General features: G+C 42.1%; 2 protein-coding genes across 4 annotated transcripts in view; one reads left to right on the top strand and one right to left on the bottom strand.

The window, feature by feature from the left end:
• The window catches only part of KCNAB1 (potassium voltage-gated channel subfamily A member regulatory beta subunit 1), a 450,729-nt gene extending 440,443 nt beyond the window's left edge, over positions 1-10,286 (top strand). The window contains exon 14 of one of the 2 annotated variants that reach the window (XM_027542870.1): positions 4,622-10,286. In XM_027542870.1, coding sequence (XP_027398671.1) covers positions 4,622-4,711 — 90 coding nt within the window. In that variant the 3' untranslated portion in view covers positions 4,712-10,286. The remainder of the gene's footprint in view (positions 1-4,621) is intronic. The other variant, XM_027542880.1, reaches the window with a different exon arrangement.
• SSR3 (signal sequence receptor subunit 3) lies at positions 6,278-21,719 on the bottom strand. 2 transcript variants are annotated; one of them, XM_027542905.1, is made up of 5 exons: positions 21,368-21,719; positions 20,049-20,175; positions 15,848-15,946; positions 11,641-11,772; positions 6,278-10,587 (listed from the first exon to the last, which is right to left on the bottom strand). In XM_027542905.1, the coding sequence occupies exons 1-5, from the start codon at positions 21,498-21,500 to the stop codon at positions 10,521-10,523; spliced, it is 558 nt and encodes a 185-aa protein (XP_027398706.1). In that variant the 5' UTR covers positions 21,501-21,719; the 3' UTR covers positions 6,278-10,520. The 2 variants fall into 2 exon arrangements, with proteins under 2 accessions (XP_027398706.1, XP_027398714.1); XM_027542913.1 differs by lacking the exon at positions 21,368-21,719 and adding an exon at positions 21,194-21,294.
• Positions 21,720-23,683: the final 1,964 nt, after the last annotated feature.

Raw genomic sequence — 23,683 nt, 5'->3', positions numbered from 1 at the left:
ACAGGGAGGCCTGGCGTGCTGCAGTTCATGGGGTTGCAGAGTCAGACATGACGGAGCAACTGATCAACAATACATAGTGAGTGCTTATTCTGTGTCTGGCACCATGTTAGGCAGAGACCATTCTAAATATAGGTCACTGCCCTCAAGAGCTCACAGGCTGCCTGAGAAAGAGTGAATTAAGCAAGCTTGCTCTGTAGCCGGCACTGGGTACACCACAGGAAAGCAGACACATATCACCCAACCTTCAAGGAGCCGACATTCCAGTGGGAGAGGCACATAATAGATGTATAATTTCAAGTGAGAAGGGATAAATAAATAAATAAAGATGGTGTCTTAATAGAGACCAACTGGGAAACAAGTGAGCCCACTTTAGATAATGTTCTTGCCAAAGGCCCCCCTGGAATATATATATTCTGAAACCTGGAAGTGGAGGACACAGCATGTGAAAAGCCCTGCAAAAAGCAGACACAGGGAAGAGGACTGCAGAGGCCCTGAGATGGGGAGTGTGTGTGTGTGTGTGTGTGCGCGCACGCGCGCTCAGTCGTTTCTGACTGTGACGCCTTGGAGTGCAGAGGCCCTGAAATGGGGGGAGTGTGTGTGTGTGTGTGTGTGTGTGTGTGTGCGCGCGCGCGCGCTCAGTCGTTTCTGACTGTGACGCCTTGGAGTGCAGAGGCCCTGAAATGGGGAGTGTGTGTGTGTGTGTGTGCGCGCGCGCGCTCAGTCGTTTCTGACTGTGACGCCTTGGAGTGCAGAGGCCCTGAAATGGGGAGTGTGTGTGTGTGTGTGCGTGTGCGCGCGCGCGCGCGCTCAGTCGTTTCTGACTGTGACGCCTTGGAGTGCAGAGGCCCTGAAATGGGGAGTGTGTGTGTGTGTGTGTGTGCGCGCGCGCGCGCGTGCTCAGTCGTTTCTGACTGTGACGCCTTGGAGTGCAGAGGCCCTGAAATGGGGAGTGTGTGTGTGTGTGTGTGTGTGTGCGCTCAGTCGTTTCTGACTGTGACGCCTTGGACTGTGGCCCACCAGGCTCTTCTGTCCGTGGGATGCACCAGGTAAGAATACTGGAGTGGGTTGCCATGCCCTTCTCTGGGGGATCTTCCTAAACCAGGGAGTGAATCCGTGTCGCCTGCATCTCCTGCAGTGGCAGGCGGGTTCTTTACCACTAGGCCATCTGGGAAACCTGGGATGGAAAGGCACTTGGCTCTTCTCCAGGGAGCACAAGCCTGAGGCTAATGTGGTCAACATGCAGTGAGCATAAAGGGTGGTGAGCACAGGCAGGGGACAGGTCACACAAAACAGAACACTAGAGCAGTCAGAGTTTTGTACTCCTCATAGGAAACCCTTTGGAGGGTTTTCAGAGAAGGGACACACTGTTTTTTGAATTTTTAAAGATTGCTTTGGCTGCTGTGTGAAATGCAAAATGAAGAAAGGCATGGATGGGTTATCCAGGTGACAGGTGATGGTAGCTTGGACTAGCAAGGATTCCATAGGTTTTGGTGAGACATGGCTTGTGGATGGCTTGGCAAGAAGAGGAAGGAGTTGAGGATTCCTATCATGCTAATGGAGTGATCACTGCCATTCCAAGGGGAGGCTAGTACTGCTTGAGATGGTACCTACGAAAAAATAAAGAGGTAACTCCTGGCTGTGGGAGTTCTCCAGATAGCCAAAGATATATTTCAGAGGAGAACTGAGTCCGTAATCTTCCCAAAGCATTTCCTCCCTAACTCTGGCTGGTAGCGGGATGGGGCTTCCGTGCTCTAAGGGTAAGAGAAAGGGGGTGTTGTCAAGCAGGGAGCTGTTACCTGGAGGGCTTACTGTCCCCTCTCCCTTCCTACCCCACCTCCTGTGAGCCCAGCACGAGATTCTGCCCTTGGCAAGCTGTGACTGGGCCCCTCCACACAGTGAGAGTAGAGAGAGCTGGGGGCTCCCAGCAGCAGTAGGTGAGATTGAATAAAAGAGTGCAGTGTCCGGGGCTATAAAGAAGGAAGTCTGTAATGGGCAAAGGAAGGCAGCTGCTCCAAGGAATGAATGTGCCTAAGCTGAGCATTAACTGGAGGGGCATTTATCAATCAGAGCCTCAACAGATCAGACTGGAGAGAAGCTGCAGCTGCAGGCAGCCCTCCTGCACAGGTCCCCATCCTCCAGCCTTAAAGCCCCTCTGAGGTTCCCCACCACCTACTCAGAGAAGTCCAGGCTTCTCAGCAGTCGGGCCTTCCCATCCAGGCCCGACCCCCACCCCCTCACTTACCTCCCCTAGGATGTCCTAATCCCAGAATAGTGGTCCTCCACCTAGTGTCCACCACCCCGGACTGCCAAATCCTGCTCCATCCCCCAGGTCCAGCTCGACAGTGACCCAGTTCCGGGAGGACTTCCCTAATACCTGCCAGCCCCGCAGTGCCACCCAGACCCTTCCTCACTGCCTAATTGCTGCAGTCACGATAACACTATGCCTGCAAAACTGCTAGCTCATGGGATGTTTGTGTGATCTGTAGATGAAAATGTTTTCAAATAGTTGCCAACATTAAAAAATGGGGCAACTTGACATAAAATGCTGAATGTGTGACTTCTCTTGAATATTTAGGTCTTGTGTGTATATGTATACACACACACGTATATATACACATACACACAAGCATATATACACACATACATACATATGTATACATATATTTCATGTTTTATTCAAGTACTTGTATGATTTCACTTTTCTAATGTTTAGATCTCTTACTGGTATAATGAAGAATCCTTTTCCACATATAGCTAACCCACTATATTTTAGACATAAAACTTCTGACAAGTCCAGTTTCTAGATCTGAGTTTCACTGTTGTGTCTCACTCTAAACAGCACAGAAGTTTAGAGCCTCTGAGGCTTCAGAGCTGGTAGGAAACCAAACTCTCCTTTAGCTTCAGAGAGGAAAATGTTACAGACCAGTGAGGAAAGAGCTCTGCCATCCAACCAAGCCCTGAGGGTTCTGAGGCGAGCACTGAGTGGAGACAAGGTCACCCTGGCCAACATGACTGCAGCGCAGGAAGGGCGAGGCTGAAACCGCACAGTCGGTCATTGTGAATGTATTTCACCACGGCCTCCACACAGGGTCAGACTATTCTTGCAAGAAAGTCTGCCTTTGTCTCGTCTTGTGGTGTAATGCATGCCCTTGGCCCACTTCGTGCAATAAACACTAGCCGGCCCCAGATGAGCTCATCCTTTCCCAGGGCTTCAGTGAGCATGACTGTGCAAATAACTCGCAAATTCTCAACTCCAGTCCTCCCACTACCACTAAGCCCCACAGCTGCACTTCTGGTTGCCTGCAAGTCACTTCTCCATGGGGTCCTACAGGCACCTTCACCTCAGCATATCCACCCCCCGCCCAAACTTCTTATGCTCCTAACTTCTGTGGTCTCTCTACAGCTAGCTACACCAGTATCTTCCTAGTCACCCAGTCTTGAGATCACCATCAGCCTCCAAAATCTGAGTCACTCCTTTTCTCCTCCCCCACCACTGTCTTGCCAGCCAGGTGATGCCACGGTAAAGAATCTGCCTGCCAGTGTAGGAGATGCAAGACACATGGGTTCCACCTCTGGGTGGGGAAACTCCCGTTGAGTAGGAAATGGCAACCCACCTGGGAAACCCCATGGACAGAGGAGCCTGGCAGGCTACAGTCCCGGGGGTCAGAGTCGAACATGACTGAGTATGCACACACTACGGTCTAGTTAAGGCTCCTGGTGTCTGGCTCTGATTGGAGTATTTCTAACATCTGTATCCCCTTTCAATCTCCTTCCAAATCATCCTTCAGAATATGTCCAGGTGGCTGATGGGGTCATTCACAGCTGAGAAGTCCTGAGAGGTTCCCCACCACCTACAGCATAAAGTTCCAACTCCAAAAAACGGCATTCAGGGCCTTCCGTTCTTTACAACTTCCCTCTTCCCATCATCTCCACACCTCCCATATTCTCTCCCGACTTGTACCAGCCCATTCACAGACTTCTCACTTCATGCTCTTCCATTAACCTAGGATGCCAGTTAGATAACCTGCAGCTATCCTTCACCAGGGTTCTGCCCACCAGCTAGAATCTCAGTCTCTAGACCTATGCTGTCCACAACTGTAGCCTCCAGCCACACGTGGCTACTGAGTGTGTGTAAGGCAGCTAATCCAAATGGAATTAAAAGTGTACAACGTACCCTGGGTCTGAAAGACTTAAAAACATGTAAAACACCTTAATTACATTCTATACTGACTGCAAGTTCAAATGGTATTTCAACTCTAATGGAGTAAAATGTGTATTAATTTCACCTGCTTCTTCCCACTTTTATTACTGTGACCACTAGAAAATCTAAAATTACACATATGGCTCTCATTTTATTTCTATTGGACAGAGCTGCTCTAGGTATTCTATATTTCTATGACAACCAATAATTATGAGCACCTGCTAAGGGCCAAGCACCCTCACAGGCTCTAGAGCTGCAGTGTGAACAAACAAGGCCCCTGGCCTTACGGAGCTTCCTGTCTGCTGGGGAGGCAGCATTTAGTGGTGATGTGTAAACATATCCAAATCTAGATGATGTCACGTAACATTTAGTACAAAAATCAAGTACTGACCACGTCCTTTGTTCTTCTTGCGCTCTCAGGTTCTCCCAAAGATGACATCACACGTGGTAAACGAGATTGATAACATATTGCGCAACAAGCCCTACAGCAAAAAGGACTATAGATCTTAAGGCAGTGCATGGGCCACAAGGAGCTGCATGGTAAAACAGCGGTCTATACAGGTACAGGATGGTGTTCCTAGCCAGTGTTTTGAATCACTTAGCAGCCCACTGCTCAACCTCTAGTGTCCCTGGATTCTGAGGTGTCTGCTGTTGCTACCACTGTGCACCTGAAATTATGAACACACCTAAAAACTCACAAACAGGAAAATCCATTCTATTTTCTTACCTTGGACTGGAGTCACCTATTCTTACATTGCTCTGTACACCTCATGTTTAGGCAAAGTTAAGTATATGGCAGGAAAAAGACATATTACCTTCAGGCACTTAGTAACTTAAAAAAGGTTGGACGAATATATTACAAAATCCACAGATTCAGCATGGATTGCATCAGAAAGAGGAGGCTATGTTCACTCAAAAGTCTTGCTTGAGAGCATCAGATTAAACAATTTTACTGAATTTTTTTTCTCTATTTTCACATTCACGTTGTTTCATAAATTACTATCTGCTTTCATTACCTTTTAGTGTTGCTTGGTCTCAAAAATGGCCCTGTATAGCAGTTTCTCCAAAGTGTCTGTTAGGATTCTAATAATATGTTCATTTACATGGAGAGATGTTAAGAGGATGAAGACCCCCATCTTTAACTAGAGACAGTTTGGTTAATTTATGAAAGTGAGAATTACACTACTACAGAAGCTTTGCTTTGAATAAAATGTACCTGCAATGAAGTATTCGTTTTTTTCTACATTTTACTAAAACCTGCTTTATACTTTTTGACTGCTTGTAGGCAAAGCTTCTGCAAGTTTAAATATTTGAGCTTTGAAAATAAATATACACATGCTCACTTTTTAAGTAAACCTGTAAAAACACCCAGAAGGGCAAATGTTTGCTGTTTAATTAGCACTGGGATTTTACAGCATAATGCTTGGTGTTTTTGACAAAAAGTAAATCATGGGCTTTGTGAAAATGCTGTCACTACTCAACATATGCTGGGTAAAGTAACACACCCAGAGAAAAGCAACTGTTAAAGAACTTCCCGACTCCATAATCACACTGTGTGCATTTAACTATATGCATGAAACCTCTTTGCATGGATTAATGGGGCCTAGCCTTGTGGCACTCAGTTGAGGTATACCCAGCCCTGCCACTATTGGCTACCTACATATACCACGAGAGAAAACCAAGTATACTGTGTGTGTACCTGGAAGGAGAAAACTTTTTTTCTAGTTTGAAGGTATATGTCAAGGGGGGAGGTCCATTATATCTCTATCTGGACACTTGAGCATGTACAAAATTCTAATTTAATTTACTGGCCAACAGGTCCACCCAAGTAGAAATCATTGAGACTTACAGAAGAAGTATACTATCAGCTTAAAATGCTATTTTCTGCCATCATTTCCAAATATGTACTTCATGGTTTTCTAAATCTTAAAATGTTAGTATGAAATACCAACAAATTTGGGGGTTTTCTGTCCAAAAGTATCAGATTAATAATGGAAATGGATCATTTTTCAGTTGTTCATTGTGTGTTCAATCAATCCAGTGAACTACTATATGCATAAATGAGCTCAAGTCATCTAATTAGAATTGCAGTTTATTTGCTTTGAGTTAATAAAAGCATACATGCATTTAATCTCACAATTAGTTTTTATCTGGTCTATCACTAGAAGGCTATATATATATATACATAGCTCCATATTTATAAAACAGGCAGTAAAAATCTAAATAAAAATAATGCTGGCAGGTAAGCCTCACTGAATGATACCTAACAGAAATAGCTTTACAAAAAGATTTAAATTGTAACCCAAACTTTTCTTCTCTTAATGTAGAAAGTGATTAGCTACTAAAGATATTTCTCCTTGGATTTTAGAAATATTTGGTACTAAGGTTAAAGGTTCTCAAACTCACTTAAAAGAACCTGTAGGAACTTCCCTGGTGGTCCAGTGATTAAGAATCTGCCTGCCAATGCAGTAAACATGGATTTGATCCCTGGTCCAGGAACTAAGATCCCCCATGACACGGAGCAGCTAAGCCCCTGCACCACGGCTGAGGCCTCGTGCTCTACAGCCCATGCTCCACAATGAGAAGCCACTGCTCTCTGCAACTGGAGAAAGCCTGCATGCAGCAATGCAGACCCAGCATAGCCAAAAATAAAGAGATGCAATTATTAAAAAAAAAAGAGAAACTGCAAATTAAATCAAACAAACATTACTGCTTGAACATGGGAACATCTCGTTTTTTATTCAAATCATCTGCCATGGTGAATATACTGCTGCTGCTGCTAAGTCGCTTCAGTCGTGTCCTACTCTGTGCAACCCCATAGACGGCAGCCCACCAGGCTCCCCCCAGTCCCTGGGATTCTCCAGGCAAGAACACTGGAGTGGGTTGCCATTTCCTTCTCCAATGCATGGAAGTGAAAAGTGAAAGTGAAGTCGCTCGGTCGTGTCCAACTCTTAGCAACCCCATGGACTGAAGCCTTCCAGGCTCCTCTGTCCATGGGATTTTCCAGGCAAGAGTACTGGAGTGGGGTGCCATTGCCTTCTCTGGTGAATATACTAGATAAATACATTTCACAATTTTATCCTTAAGAAAAATTTCCACATGCACTCTCATTTTCTGCTCTTTTCTGGAAAGACTTCCTTGGCAGAGAACATACCATTCCAAAGGGTAACCTGGGTGGCAGCCAGCCACATACCGAAACTTCAGCCAAGGGAAATAAAAACTAGAAGCCCTGTGTCTGGCTTCCCACTTTAAGAACTGCCACTTCATCTTCATCCATAGTGTGCACCAGGGGTCACCGGAGAGATGTCAGGGCTTTGACCGGCCTTCGCCATCCTTGGGCCCATCCCTCTCCTTGCAAATGAGGAACCCAGACCTGATGACATTAAAGGACTCACCCCAACTCATACGCAAGCTGATGGCAGAACCAGGCCTAGAATCCAGTATGTTGTGCTCCCATCTAGAGGTCTTTCAGGGGTGATTTTTTTTTTTAGCTTTAAACTAACAGTGTGTGACTTTTTAAGTTAAAAAAGCTTGGCTATGGGGACTTCCCTGGCGGTCCAGTGGCTGAAACTCCTCGCTTACAATGTAGAGGGCTTGGGTTTGATCCGTGGTTGGTGAACTAAGATCCTTCAAGGCTTACGGTGCAGCCAAAAAAAAAAAGAGCAAGAAGAATTTTGAGTATAAATCCAACCTCCATATTTGTTAACTTCAAACTTGTTTCAAATTATTCTAGCCAAGTTAGAATAATATACCAAATAGGCAGTACATTTTTACTGGCTAAGAATTATTTCAACCCAAGTTCTTATTAGGTTATAATAAATGAATAAACTAAAAACAGGGAAACGTAAAATGTTCCAGCACTTATCACAAGGGGTGTCAAAACTGGAATTAAATCCCTCTGAGTCCCAATTAGAGTAAAACCTCTTTAATTCTCCTGGTGTTGGACATGGGGTATTTTTAAGATAAAAATTCTACAGCTGATTTTTACTAAGGCAGATCCAGTACATCGTAATTCTGTGCGCTAGTCTTTCCAGATGACGCGGAGAGGACTGGGGGAAAGGTTTTGCAGCTCCCAACAGGAAAGCACTGCATGGTAAGTTCTTAATAGAAACTGTGGAACCATAAGAAACTGATACACAGGAATTTATCTAACAGTATAGAAACTATTACTATGATTAAAAACAAATAGTGCCATAGGAACAATTCAGGAACAAAACCAAATTTTGCTTCCTCACTTTCCTACAAATTATTCAGTTTATTAATTCAAGAGACACTGTACTAAGAATGTAACACTGATGCCCCTATTTCGACACCCCATCTCAGGTATACTGTATTATAACACTAATTTTTTCCCATTTGTACAGGCACTGCCATCTAGTGGCAATTTTTTACTTGCACGTTAAAAATTACAGGTAAAAAATTGGCCCAACTTTGATAACAAATAGTAAATATTGGTGGCTTGTTAAACAGTCATTTTGTCAAATAAGCAGACACATTTGGTATAAACAGCAGGCCACCAGTCAAACTACTGACTCATTAATCAACAGGGAAAAAAAGTTAAAACATAATTAATTCTTATGTGCTATACTAACACTTTGCAGGGTACTTCTGACTTTTCCCCCATTCACTCCATATTATTCAGTGATGGCACGGGTAACAGGTACCAGAGAAAAGTAAAGATCTGCAAACTTCTAGAAGCCATGATGAACTATAATCCTCAACCGAAAACAATGATGATCTGGGTCACTAGGCAAAAGTACTCCTAGCTCATTTTCCTTCCAGGTTCTTAGGTGACTTCCCAAAACTTCCAACAGATGGAAACTGAAGATGAACTCCTGGTGAATATCTTTCTATAAACAGTGAATGCGACATTTACCTTAAATTTAGAAGTGGCAAACAAATATTAAAGATTAGAAACTGGGAACATATTTCCTTTGGGGTATTGCTTGTAGAATGGGATACCCAAATGGTAAAGTTCGATCCCTGGGTTGGGAAGATCCCCTGGAGAAGGAAACAGCAACCCACTCCAGTATTCTTGCCTGGAAAATCCATGGACAGAGGAGCCTGGTGAGCTAGTCCATAGGGTCACAAAGAGTTGGATACAATTTTGCGACTGAACAACAACAAGAACAAACTGCTTACAGAAAGGTACTGAATGTGGTCAAAAGCTAGTACCACCTGTGAGTCCATGACCTTTTAAGTGATGAAACTTCAAGAAAAGCTCAAACTTTCTCAAATCACACAAAAACAATTAGCTATACACACCCTGGTTAAAAAATGAAGGAGACTGCTCTTCACCAAGACTGAAGAGACAGGTATTTTGTTTACAGCTCATGGGAACTTGTGGACTAAAGGTCAAATATATGAAAGTCCTCATGGAAAAATGCTGAGCAGTACCAAAACCACTGTAATTCCTTGGAGAGTTTTTAGAATTCCAGAACTAAGATCACAAAAATCACTTTGGTCTCCTACATGTCAATATTCAGGATAGAGACTCTTACTGAACATTCCTCCAGTGATGGGAGACCCTGGTCAAGAGGAAACAATGACTCCATTCTCTTAACAGGTCAAACCAACATGGGGGGGTTGAGCTAACCTCCCTGGACACCCACCCAGGGCTAATGCTACAGAGCCGAACAGTGTGTGCTTTAACCCCACAGGACAACTCATATGCCTGGGTACTATTTTTAGGCTATTACCTTGGCTGCCTTTATTCTTAGAAAAAACACACACACAACTTTTCCACAAGTTTCTCTTCTCCCAGTTGGAGAAACCATGTTTTAACTGAGTTATTTCAAATCACAAAGTCAGAGACTTGCAAGCATGATGCTTCTGTTCAGTCCCCCAGAGGGAGACGATTCATTCTGATATTTATGGCTCAAAACAAAAAAAAAAGTTGTAATATTGTGCTTGGAACACACAGAACCAGTTATTAACTTCTTGCTACTATTATAAATAATAACAGCTCAGTCCAGGTTACTGTGACCTCTGACAAATCAAGGAAACAAGTTATTTTCTCCTCTTGTGATTGTAACACTTGTGATTGCAACACTTTTTGCCTTTTAATAAATGTCCTGGTACTCTGAGTTTCCCTTTCAATTCATTTAATTTCAACAATCTGTCAAAAAAAAAAAAGAGCCAATAAACAAATATTGAATTACATTTTGCTGGGTTTTTTAAACCCTTAAACTCCAGACTTATAAAAACAGCTTGTGTGTCTTCCACCCTGACCACCCTGCTATTTTTCCACATACCACAGGCCACCCATAGATACAAAGTCAGGGCGGCGGGGAGGAGGGGGTGGCAAAGCTGAGGCAGTCTACTTGGAACCAGTAGACAGGAGGGCGATGAGGCCTGAGGAAGCACTTATGGACAAAATGTAGTTCCTGTAAGAATTCAATGTTAAGGAAAAATCAACCCCAAATTGGTTTTCAACAGAACAAAAAGAACCCACCTCCTTGGAATGTACTGTTTTCCTCCTGACACACTATCTAACGACAATAATGTGCAGTCCCATTGTCTGCAAATACAATTTACCAGAGAGGAGACTATAAAGAACGAAGAACATTCACAGGGAATACGTTCCAACAGAAAACACTTGAGACAAACCTAGAACACATGATCACAAAGCAAACATCTGAATTCCATTTAACCCTCAGGAAAAGAGCTGATCAAAGAACATAGGGAGGAACAAGAGACTTGATTTCTTTACCAACCCCCGCATCAACAGCAAAGCAAAAATAAGTTTTCCTTGTCCATCAGTGTTTTGGCTACAGCTGGCCTGTGAAAGCAAGGAGGTTCACAAAGTTTGCAGCTACTCTCAGTCTCAGGACTAGAGTGTTTGGGGCAAATCACTCCAGTATTCCCAGAAGATAAAAGTTGGAGAGTATCTGCTATTTTATTACATCAGAATCTCCTACTGTTGACAATTTGGCTGCACATTCCTGGATAACACTTTTAATAAATTACCTTAGCAAGAGAAGACTGATTCTTGCCCAAAAGTTCAACTTAAGAGCAACTTGAAACACTATTAAGCTGTTATAAAATGTGCCAATTTAACTTCACTGGCTATCCACCCAACCCCAAAGCCCCAAAGTACCAGCAGATACAGGGCTTATGCCAGGAGCTGTCAAAGAAGGTAAGTTTGCTTTGGCTCCTTAGCATGTTTGTTTTTTTTAAACCAGGTAGGTACACATCATCATATATGTAAGACTGCTTTGCAATACCTATTATTTATTACAAAGTCTTGATCATAAAATTAAAAGAACTTCAAATCAAACAAAAGCCCTTAAACATCCAGAAACATGCCTAAGGTCACAGTGCTTATTAAGGGACTGACTCCCTTTGCAGTTTTTGTTACCAAACCACTTAGACAAATAAAAACCAAAATGAACTGTTTCTAGACTTCTAAAAAGGATAATCAACCTTTAAAAGGATACACTGTGGGGTTGAAGTTCTTCAGTATAAAGAAGGAAGCAACAATGACCAAGACCAGAAACAGGGTGTTATTATAGAAGATGGAAAATGTTGTAGCTTCATAATCAGCAACTTCATTCTTCTTCCACAAGATTCTGTGGACACAGAAACAAGTCATTTAGTTTTTCAGTAGGCACTAAAAATGTTAAATACCACATGGTTCTAGCTCATTGTAAGGTAAGTTCTTCTTTAAGTGTTCTGGGCAGAATGTGTTAATATTAAATTCAGTCAGCATTGTCCTCTTTATTCTACTAAAAAAGATATTTCATTTTATCAATGCTCAGAAATTCCCTGGTGGTCTAGTAGTCAGGATTCAGTGCTTTCAATGCCAGGGCCTGGGTTCAGACCCCGGTCAGGGAACTAATAGTTATCGATGCTCAAGTAGCTAGGTATATTACTTTTTTTCCCAGCAGTTTAAGCTTTTGAAGAAGGAACTGATTAATCACAATTAGCTTGGTTTTATCAGCAACCAAAATTGGCATCTTTCTCTAGATACTCACCAAAAACAAACTATTGATTAGCAGCCTGAAAGGGCTTTCTCACCCGTTTGCAGGCTTGAAACTCTCTACAGTCTACAGATTTCAGCCTTCAATGTTACACCTTAAGACAAGCCCATGGACAAAACCAGCTGTCACGTCACAGAAACAGACTTGTCTGTGACTCTCTTTATCCATCTTTATTTAATTCAAACTAAGAATCTGCTTGATCATTAGGAGGAATTTTTACTCCCATGAAACCCACTTACTTTTTATTTAATCCACTTTTTTTTTTTTTTTTACCATTTCACAGGGGTAACAGGAAGTTCCAGGGTGCCTGTGAATAAGGGGGTCTTTATTCTCCTCAGTGAATTAACTTTGTAAAGCAATTTTTAAACGAGTAGATAGGTTCTAACCTAGTAATGGGATGTGAAATCAACTGAGTGGATCCACTGTTCAGGAAAAATTACTGAGTGAGTTGTGACCAACATGTTAAAGAAAAAAAAATGAAATAGGAAAAAAACCAGAAAAGTATCAAGTGCATCACATACAATAGGGTATTAACTTTGTTCTATGCAACATTTACTTGTGTGTATGTAAAAGTATTTGGTCAAATAGTAAAATATTTTTACTGTGGGTCATCTAAAAGGCTCAAAGTCACTGCCATTGATGCTTTCTCCTCCAGAAAAATACATTACTCTGGGGTCAGATGGTACCCCCAACTAATCCTAAGGCTAGCACATGGCTAATGTCATTGTAACTGCCATGTTTTATTCACCAACTGTTGTAATGCAAAGTCAACAAGCCTGCCGTAAAGGAGCTAAATGAAAGGTATTAGCACCTTGTCTTCACCGGAAGAAATTCGTGGTTTATAATATATATGCCATGTTTCCTTAATTCTGTGGATACCATCAACTTAGTAAATCTTAGTCTACTGTAAAGTTTGGGAGATGTAAAGGACTTTATATTAAATGCAGCTATCAACTATAAAGCAGCTTCTGATTTCAGAGAAGTTTAAAAGTAAATTTAAAAAATACATGATTTGGAATTAATACAATATTCCATTCTATCAATAATCAAAGAAAACACCAGCCCGGTCCAGAAATGTCCATAGTCTGTACATGGTTTAATGCTACAAAACACTGTTTTGAAGACTTTGGCACAAGACCCAGTGAAGATAGGCTCCTTAAATAGGCTACAGGCATGATTTTACTGTTGGCAATTAAATTATCCCGTTTCTACTACAGCGCTTCTCCCGAACTCCCTGCCAAGCCCTGAATCAGAACTGACTTCAAGATGTTTTTCATGAAAGAGTGGTTCAATCATCTAGGTTGTCCCAGCTCCCAAAGGCCATGAGTTACATGGTGGTATACCCAGTCAGGACTGTCTGGCAGCTCTCAGAACTTGTTCTAGTCCAGCCATATCCTGGTTTATTTTGAAGAAGGTTAGGACTCCCGATCCCCCTCATCAGCAGTGGTTCTGCCAGAGCCTCACTGGTAGGAAACCTAGTTTGAGAGAGCACTTCTCAAGTGGTTCTTTGTCCAAGGAGTACTTCCTAAAACAGGAGAGAAGTTGAGACCATACTCAGCAAGTCTTACAATCTGATAATACTAACAATGGACCATCAGTAAGTCAAGGAGAAAAAACAATTCATATCCTGGGACAAGCATTAATGAATCCGATCCTCCTCTGCTAGTTTCCATCCTTGCAGAGATGGAAAAGCAGTTCAAAGTGGCACATACTTCGAGAGATACCCATCTGGGTAGACACATGCCAATAAGCCTTCTCTTAAATCTCTTGGAAACAACTAGTCTTTTGAGGGAAAAAAAACACTAGATCTTAAACGGAGTTGTGTATCCAGTTACCGCATCAATAATGACTACAGCCCTTGGTACAACTGTATCCAGTGTGGCCTTTGTGAGAGGCCACAATTACAAACAGCACAAACTTCTACTGATGACAAGAACAGACCTTTATCATTTTCCGATGCTCTGAATTTTAAATATCAATAAACCTCCACTTCACCCTAATCTGAAATATCTGATCCAGCCAATGGCAAAGAGACTTCATTTCCGATTCCAAGTGATCTGCTGGTGAAGACTACCTTTCTTCCGTGCTGTCAAAGATTCTGAGACACATCCCAGGATGAAGAGCAAGTATCAGATCAAATCAGGAAGTCTGCGGTGGGCAGAGAGACCCATCTGCCATCTCTGATATAATTAGTCATCTAAAACCTCTAAGATTGCAAAAGCTTATACAAAACATTTTGAAATTTGGGTAACGATGAAGTGCACTCCAATTTAGGAACCACTGTTCTAATAAATATTGTAATTCAATAAAAAGGTTAAAAAAAAGTGGTCTAGATTCTCTAGTATCTATCCCTATGCAAAAATTTGTGATCAAAAAGTTACACAGAGCCAGAAGTCCTTAAGGCTGCTCCCTGAAACACAGGCCTTTGCTCTGAGGACTTTAATAGTGTTCCTTCAGTTTTATGAAGGATTCATAGGACATAATCACTTCAGTAATGTTTTGGTGCCTGTCCAAAACCACTGTAGAAGACACTGTTCATTAAGTTACTCTGTGTCCCTTACGTAAGGATCCACTTGATAAAGTCTGTCCAAGATTCAGTGCCAGCAAAGTTTCTCTTCAGAAGGACATGCCTGCTGCTTCTCATCCGACAATGAAAGCTGGATGACCTCAGACGTGCCCTCTGACACTTGGAAGCTCAGAGCTAAGTTCTGTGTCCAACTGCTGTAACTAACTCTGAGGTCCTCATTCATCCACCTCTTCTTACTTTTCATCGGTTTCTGATCTTTTAAAATTGTACTGCTTTGTTTTATATGCAACTTAATATTTTAAGTCCCCACAAAGTCTTTCTGGAGCAAAGTGGGATAAAAATTCCATTTCACAAAGCACCTATGGATACTAAACTTAAGATCCATGAAAACAGGCTCAACTTCCGACTTTGTTAAACCATGTGGCAACTCTTAAGCAAAAGTTTATTCAGTCGTTCAGACACCTGTATTCAGACGTTAGATTGTTCGTTAGACTTCTAACAGCAGCCGGCAGGAAAAACTGGGGATGGCGCTAATAAATATGGCAAAGAATTGGGCAACAGGAGACAAACCTAATTGTTTTCTTTTTCCCAAACAATGCAGACGTCCAACAACCAGATGTGCCCAGGGACATTCAGGAGCAGAAATACCACCACCTAAAAATGCTTACACAGAACACAATGTAAAGCCTTCAGACACAGGGGTTAGGTGATACCTAAAGGTTGCACAGCTAATGAGTGGCAAAGCCAAGCACTGCACACAGCTCTGCACGCTCCTAATCCAGCAGAGCAGTGGAGCATAAGCTCATGTCAGACTGCCTGTGTTCTCACTCTGGCCTTACCACACACTAACCTATGGCCTTGGAGCAGCGTACCCTAGCTTTCTGTACCTCAGAGTCCTCAGGCATAAAGTGGGGAAAACAAGAGCACCTACCTCGTGGGGCTCTCTGGAGGAAAGTATCTGGTGGTAATAAACGCTCAAAAGGACAATTATCCTCATTACCACAACTTCTACAACACCAACATTTCTCTCAGACAATTCTGATACCCATGTTCTTTAAGCAGAAACCAAAAAAACTTTATTTTCTACAAATACCCCCCTTTCTGGTTACCACAAACACTTTAAATAGGGAGTCAAACCTTTCATCCTTTTCCTTCCGAGACATCTTTCTATTATCAGCTTCAGAGAGTTTCCGAGTCACTTCTTTGGAGACAGCATCCTCCCTCTTCTGTGCTACTCTGAAAGGAAAAGAAAAAGAGTTTACACATGCACCAGGAGTGAACACTGCTCTCTCTCAGAAACACTCTGTACTCTGAGCTTGTCCTGGCAACTGTATCATACATTTCAAGAAAACAAGCTGGACAGAAAGTTCCAAGCTTATTACACTATACTAGCCAAAAGAGAGGGAGTTCAAGAAACTTCCAAGACAGGGTTTATTAGTGATGTGTTTTGAATTCAGCTTAAAAGGGAGAATTTTCAAAAGTCAGGTATTTAATATGGAAATAAAAGTCAAATGCTATTAGCACAATTTAATTATGAATCATTATAGCTCCACTTTGTTTTAACTCATAAATTAACTGTTCCACAAATAAATTTGTTAAGGCACTAGTAAATGACACATGATTTCAATTCCAATATATAACAAGAGAGAAAATTAAGCTTAGAGAAATCTAAAATCTTAAAGTAAAGCTTTTAACTCTATTCAAAAGGGGAATATCACTAAAAAGAAATATTACCACCTGGTGAAGGACTGACCATAGCAGTTTGTTAAATAAACTACTGGTTTGAGAGCTGCACCAAGAGATAATATGGAATCAGCCAGAAAAGGCTGAAAGTGTCATTTGAGAAATCAGATAAGAATATTTAGTGATGAGTCAGATAAAGAAAAAAAAAAAAAAAAGACATAATCCAAAAAAAAAAAAAAATCTACAAGATAAATTTTATCAGATGGGGTTGCTAGTAAAAGAGAAGATAAAAGTTAACCTATGATGAAATACAAAAGCCTCCCAAAGATTAGACATTTAAATTTGATGATTTACTTTTCATAATATAGGACAAACTTGACTACCCGTAAACACAGAAAAAGTAATAACTGATCACAAGCAAAATAGTGCAATTGCCTACAAAGTCTCACTAAGAAAACTTTCAACAAAATACTGAGACGTATTAAACAAGCCACAGATGTAGACCAGAGAGACAGACATCTGTTTAATCTATGTTCCAATCCCTCATAACTATACTACATTAAGTTCTGGTCAGTGGACCAAGGAAAACTGTGGAAAAATCAGGATGGATTCCTGAAAACCCCAAGATCATGAACAGCAATAGCTTTCAACCTTCAACAACATGGGCTTCTGGGCTACAAATTAAACCATTTTCTACTCCAGAGGATCTTCCTGACCCAGGGATCGAACCCGCGTTTCTTGCATCTCCTGCATTGGCAGGTGGATTCTTAACCACTGAACCTCCTGAGAAGCCCCAAATTTGGGTTGGTTTTATCTTTCTCTCACTCAATAATCAAATTAGAAGTGACACTGTTAAAAACAAAATCTTTAGTCAGCTTTGACTAATGTATTTGTCCACAAATTGATCACTGGAGGGAGGAAAACCAGTTAGAAAATAGGTAAAAGGAAATAGGTTCTGAAATGTAAAGAAAACAGCAGCTAAGGGAGCAGGTAGCTGTTTTAAGAGCTACTTTAAGACACTAAATAGAACATTATAATGCCCTGCTATCCCTGACTCATTGTATTACGTAAAATTCTGTTCTGCAGGCAGAGACTCTCCAGCAAATCCAAGGCACTCACTAATGTTTCTTGAACTTCACACAAGACTGCTTTTTTCTAAGAAAGGCCAATTGATAAGAAATGGACACGGTTTACAGCAAAAACCTTTCTTAGCTGAGCAGAGGGGGGAAAACACACACACGCACGCACGCACGCACGCACGCACCTCAACTGTCAGGGTGCTAGGACGTAAGAATAAACTATCTTCAAAAGAGCTGGCTCTAGGCATCTCTCAGACAAATAGTCAATCATCTGTCCTGAAGACACTTACCCAGATAACTAATTTCTATGTCTAAAATTCTATACTTGCCTAAAAAGACATTAACAACCACACTGTAGGTTTATTACAACTGAGCCCTACCCTCCATCTCCGTGGTCTCAGCAAACAAATCTCACTCAGCGCTAAATGCTCTGAAACAAGACAGAGGCAAATGCAGGGGCCCAGCACCCAGCCAACTGCGATTAAAAAAAAAAAAAATCTTCATAAACATCTTAAAAATCATACCACGTTAAAAGAAATTCCTATGGGCTCTCTCACCTCCAACCTCTCCGACACTGCACACATTTATTACATGCCGAACACCATGCTCTACATGTTGCACGTACCATATTTAATCCTGACCATCCCAAGAGGTACCATCAGTACTCCCATTTTACAGCCCAGAAACCTGAAGTCTCAAAAGATAAAATGCAGGCCCAAGGGTCTGCACTTAAAAAGCAGCAGAGCGGGAACTGGAATACAGACTATAGACTCTGAAGCCATTCCCTCCACTACCAACACCTGCCCACACTCAGCATCTTGCTGGCTCTTTAAGCCTTAACAATCTTAGCAATCTGTAGGAGTTTTTATGTCACTAGCAATATTTAATATTAAACCAAAACTATGTCACTAGCAGTATTTAATATTAAACCAAAACTATGACGACTAAAAAATAATTTCACTCAGAGATCCTATTAAGTCAGTAAATGTAAATGTTAGTCGTTCAGTTTTGTCCAACTCTTTGCAACCCCATGCGCTGTAGCTCACCAGGCTCCTCTGTCCATGAAATTCTCCATTTAAGGACACTGGAGTAGGTAGGCATTCCCTTCTCCAGGGAACGCCTCCCTACCCAGGGACTGAACCCAAGTCTTCCACATTACAGGCAGAGATCACTGAAATTTCACTGAACTAAACAAAATGTATCATTAATTAGGGTAAGAGAAATAAACAAAGGACATGGAAGCTGTCCTCAAAAAGCGGGAAGTAAAAATGAGAGGAAAGAGCATGATTTTTGACTCCAAAAAGGTGAATGAAAAATATGTAGAACAAGTGAAAAACACTAGGTCCCAAAGAGACCGAGGTCCAAGGGAATCACAAAGGATGGGTCATGCAAAACACCCACTCTGAGGACTTCACTATCCACAGATGGCCACGCCTCATGAGAAGGACAGCCCAGGAAAGCAGAGGCCGAGACGGGCTGAATTCTGAAATGGCAGCTGGTGAAGAGGGGCTGCCAAGCAGGAAGACAACAGAGATGACCTGGATTTAGCTGTTCCAGCAACTGTCAGGCACAACCTAGACTCCTAAGGATCCTAAGGATCCAGGACGACAGTGGGGAGGCTCACAATCATCCCTGGTAACTGAGATCATCTGAAGGTGTTTCTGCTCCTCATCACCAGAAAGCTTGACACAGCAACAATAAAGACAGTTAGGATTTCTCTGGAAAGGATTCCTAAGGCTTAAAATAACAGACACGTAAGAATGGAAAGAAAGGGAGACGTTTCTAAATGAGGGAAGGGAGGAGTCATGTTCAAAGGCTGAGTCGGAAGCCCTAAGCCCCAATCCTAAAAGATGAGGCCTGACTGGTAGGAGGCAGAGGATTCACATTCCAAGGGCCTGGAAGAATCTGGTTTTAATACTTTTAGAAAAAAGAATGTCATGAAGAGTTATTAGGAGAGTGAAATGACAAAATGAAGAAACAGAGGAAATATAGTAGCCTAATTAGCATTAAAAATGTCAAGGTTGAGTAAAAGAAAAAAAGACCACTTCTTTCACATCCAAAAATTCTACATGGACAGTCCAGAACAATTCTTTCCAGAATTCCATTTGACTTTTAAAATGTTAATTTACTTGGTGGGTTTGCTTTTCTGAGCCCCATGATTAAGGCTAGTACGTAAGTGTTCTAATTCCAACTCAACACCCACTTCCATAGCACTGTTAACAGCACTGTCTCTGCTTTTCAGTTAGTCGCTACTCCTTCATACCATTATTTATGATTACATATTTTCCAATCATATATACATACCCCCCCGGAATATACATACACATGTATTTCCAATTAATCCAAACATACATACACATCTATCTCCCCCCAAATATAAACACATATGTGTATATGCATACACATATATTTCAAATTAATCCAAATATACATACACATATCTCCCCCCAAATACACATAAAAATATATCTCAAATTAATGCTTACCAAAACTCACGCACACAAATAGTCTTTCAGAAGACACCCTACTATATAAAAATGCAACAATATTTACTTTCACTTGAGAAATATACTTACTTGTGCTTGAGAACAAATTTCACATTTTTGTAAGCAAAGGCTACCAAGTAAGTGCTTACTAGGGTCATCACACTATACAGAACAGCAGACTGAATAAGATCCATATGCCATATTCGCCAATATAACCCTGAATTAAGATAAAAGGGGTGGGGGAATACAAAAAGAAACAAAACATTACCACCCAGTTACAAAAACCTGCTGAGTTATTAATAATTATAGCTAAACCTGGTAAAATACAGCCCGGATTAGGGAATCCAATACAGTGTAAGAAGAACTAAGTGTGATATCCAGGAAAAAGTTAAGTCTCAACTGTTTCTGGTTCAGAATACTTGAAAAACATAACCTTCCTATAACTAGTCCATGATGAGATTTCTGCTGCTTCTAGAATGAGAACTCTGGCTCAAAAAAATCACGATTGAGACTTCAAATTTCATTCTTCAGGGTACTATTACATTAACTACAAGTCATTCCGAGACTCCACGTGTAGTCCCAAACCAGAGTTCACACGCTGACGTGGCTGTTATCTGAAATCAAGGCAATGCACAGTGCGGTCACTGAACCATGTTAATTGCACGCTGGGTTTTATGAAGTCGGGAGAGAAAATACATCTGGATTTGTCCAACAACACTGCAAAAATGTAGGAGAGAGGCAATTGACATTTGGGATCCCTAAACTCTAAAAACAACCTTGGCCAAGGCTGTAAAGTTTTTTCCATTCAAGTAAGAATTCTAGAATTGTCCTAACAGAATTATTAAAAAGTTTAAACACAGTAGAGCTTGGGGCCTTGGCAATGGTTCAACTTCTTTCGGAAAATAACCGGTTCTGTGTGAACCGGTTCTAAAGCTATATTTACAATTCAGTGCGATTTGTTACAATTCTAACCTAATTTATGAGTTTCTCCAAAGTAAGTAAAAAGTTTAAGATCTCGTAACAGCAAAAGATAGTTATACGGGGCGAGGGGGTGGGGAAAGAACAGGCGATATGCCTGTTAGCATCACAAGATCTTAACCCGGGTGTTGGTTCAAAAACAGATTTGAGGCCGCCATCCCAGAACCAGTAACTCACAATCCGCAGACCTGAGGCCTGGGAATGAGCTAGCCTACTTTTACAACGTGCTACAATGACTTTCCTGGGATGCCACCCACCACGATTCCGGACAGATCACGGAGGCCCACAGAGGCTGCGTGCAGCCCCTGAGTCCAGGAGGAGCTGGGGGACAGCGCGGGTTCCGGCGCACGCCTAGCCCTCTGCACGGCCCTGCCACGTCCCCGCCCAGCCCAGCCCAGCCCAGCCCAGCCCGTCTCGCTCCAAGCGCTCACAGATGGGGATGGCGGACACAATGAAGGCGTTCCCGAAGAAAAGCGCCGAGGACTTGGCCGAGAGGTTGCGGCTGAAATCCTGCAGGAGCAGGTCCTCCTCGGACTGCTGCTTGGGGCCTCCTTTGGGAGCCATGGTGGAATCGGAGCCGCGGGACGCGCGCGGAACCTCGCGCAAAGCGGGGAAGAAGCCACTGTTACCGCCTCTACAGCCACCGTATCCGCTAACGACCAGTCAGCGCAGCGCGAGGAGGCGGGACCCGGCCTGGGCTTGGAACAAACATCCGCAGGATTGGCCAGTCTGGCGCCACTTTGTAGGTTTCTCCGGCGTGATTAGGCAAGCGGGCCAGACTTCCGGATTCCTAGCCGGCCACGTGATTCGTCACTTTCTAGGAGGAGGCCGGGACTTGTAGTTCAGTGGGCGATTGTAACAAAACTTTATTAACATTTATTTCAAAGATGCTGATAGACTCCTGCTTTCCAAACCCTGAAAATTCCAAAACATGAAGCTCTTCGTCTTATGGTCATTCATTCATGGAGAGTATGGTTTAACTGGCTCCGTGGGTACCCAGAAGCAGAAGATATTAAGAGATGACAAGAATAAAAAGAACTATGCAAAAGAGCTCTTAATGACCCAGATAACCACGATGGTGTGATCACTAACCTAGAGCCAGACATGCTGGAGTGCGAAGTCAAGTGGGCCTTAGGAAGCATCACTACCACTACTACAAAGCTAGTCGAGGTGATGGAATTCCAGCTGAGCTATTTCAAAGCCTAAAAGATGATGTTGTTAAATAAAGTGCCACACTGGAAATGCCAGGAAATTTGGAAAACTCAGCTGTGGCCACAGAATTGGAAAAGGTCAGTTTTCACTCCAATCCCAAAGAAAGACAATGCCAAAGAATGTTCAAACTACCACACGATTGCGCTTATTTCACATGCTAGCAAAGTAATGCTCAAAATTCTCCAAGCTAGGTTTAAACAGTACCTGAATGGAGAACTTCCAGATTTTCAAGTGGGATTTAGAAAAGGCAGAGGAACCAGAGATCAAATTGCCAACATCCGTTGGCTCATAGAAAAAGCAAGAAAATTTCAGAAAAACATCAACTACTTCTTCGTTGACTTTACTAAAGCCTTTGACTATGTTCAGTTCAGTTCCGTCATTCATCATTTTCGACTCTTTCTAAACCCCTGGACTGCAGTACACCAGGCTTTGCTGTCCATCACCAACTCCTGGAGCTTATTCAAACTCATGTCCACTGAGTCGGTGCTGCCATTCAATCATCTCATCCTCTGTCATCCCCTTCTCCTCCCACCTTCAATCTTTCCCAGCATCAGGGTCTTTTCTAGTGAGTCTGCTCTTCCATTCAGGTGGCGAAAGTATTGGAGTTTCAGCTTCAGCATCAGTCCTTCCAATGAATATTCAGGCCTGATTTCCTTCAGAATGAAATGGTTGGATCTCCTTGCTGTCCAAGGGACTCTCAAGAGTCTTCTCCAACATCACACTTCAAAAGCATCAATTCTTCAATGCTCAGGTATACATGACTACTGGAAACACCAAAGCTTTGACTAGATGGACCTTTGTTGGAAAAGTAATGTCTCTGCTTTTTAATATGCTGTCTAGGTTGGTCATAGCTTTTCTTTCTTTTTTTTTTTTTTTTCATAGCTTTTCTTCCAAGGAGCAAGTGTCTTTTAATTTCATGGCTGCAGTCACCATCTGCAGTGATTTTGGAGCACAGAAAAATAAATTCTGTCACTGTTTCCATTGTTTCCCCATCTATTTACAAAAAGTGATGGGACCAGATGGCATGATCTTAATTTTTTGAATGTTGAGTTTTAAGCAAACTTTTTCACCCTCCTCTTTCACTTTCATCAAGAAGCTCTTTAGTTCTTCTTCGCTTTCTGCCATAAGGGTGGTGTCATCTGCATATCTGAGGTTATTGATATTTCTCCCGGCAATCTTGATTCCAGCTCATCCTTCATCCAGTCCACCGTTTCTCATGATGTACTCTGCCTATAAGTTAAATAAGCAGAGTGACAATATACACCCTTGATGTTCTCCTTTCCTGATTTGGAACCAGTCTATTGTTCCATGTCCAATTCTAACTGTTGCTTCTTGACCTGCATACAGATTTCTCAGGAGGCAGGTCAGGTGGTCTGGGATTCCCATCTCTTTAAGAATTTTCCACAGTTTGTTGTGATCCACACAGTCAAAGGTTTTTGCATAGATAAATAAATAAATAAAGCAGAAGTAGATGTTTTTCTGGAACTCTCTGGCTTTTTAATGATCCAATGGATGTTGGCAATTTGATCTCTGGT

This window comes from Bos indicus x Bos taurus, chromosome 1 (genome assembly GCF_003369695.1).
Source record: "Bos indicus x Bos taurus breed Angus x Brahman F1 hybrid chromosome 1, Bos_hybrid_MaternalHap_v2.0, whole genome shotgun sequence".
NCBI classification, from domain to species: domain Eukaryota; kingdom Metazoa; phylum Chordata; class Mammalia; order Artiodactyla; family Bovidae; genus Bos; species Bos indicus x Bos taurus.
Note: the sequence above shows the minus strand (reverse complement) of the source record. Positions and strands in the feature narration are given on the sequence as shown.

Bases quoted from the DNA above. Each gene is read 5' to 3' on its own strand.
- SSR3 (XM_027542905.1), bottom strand. From the start codon at position 21,500: ATGGCTCCCAAAGGAGGCCCCAAGCAGCAGTCCGAGGAGGACCTGCTC. The intron at 20,176-21,367 runs GTGAGCGCTTGG...ATCTTAATTCAG, and splicing joins TGTGTCCGCCATCCCCATCT to GGTTATATTGGCGAATATGG. The intron at 11,773-15,847 runs GTTTGACTCCCT...CTGTGTCCACAG, and splicing joins CGGAAGGAAAAGGATGAAAG to AATCTTGTGGAAGAAGAATG.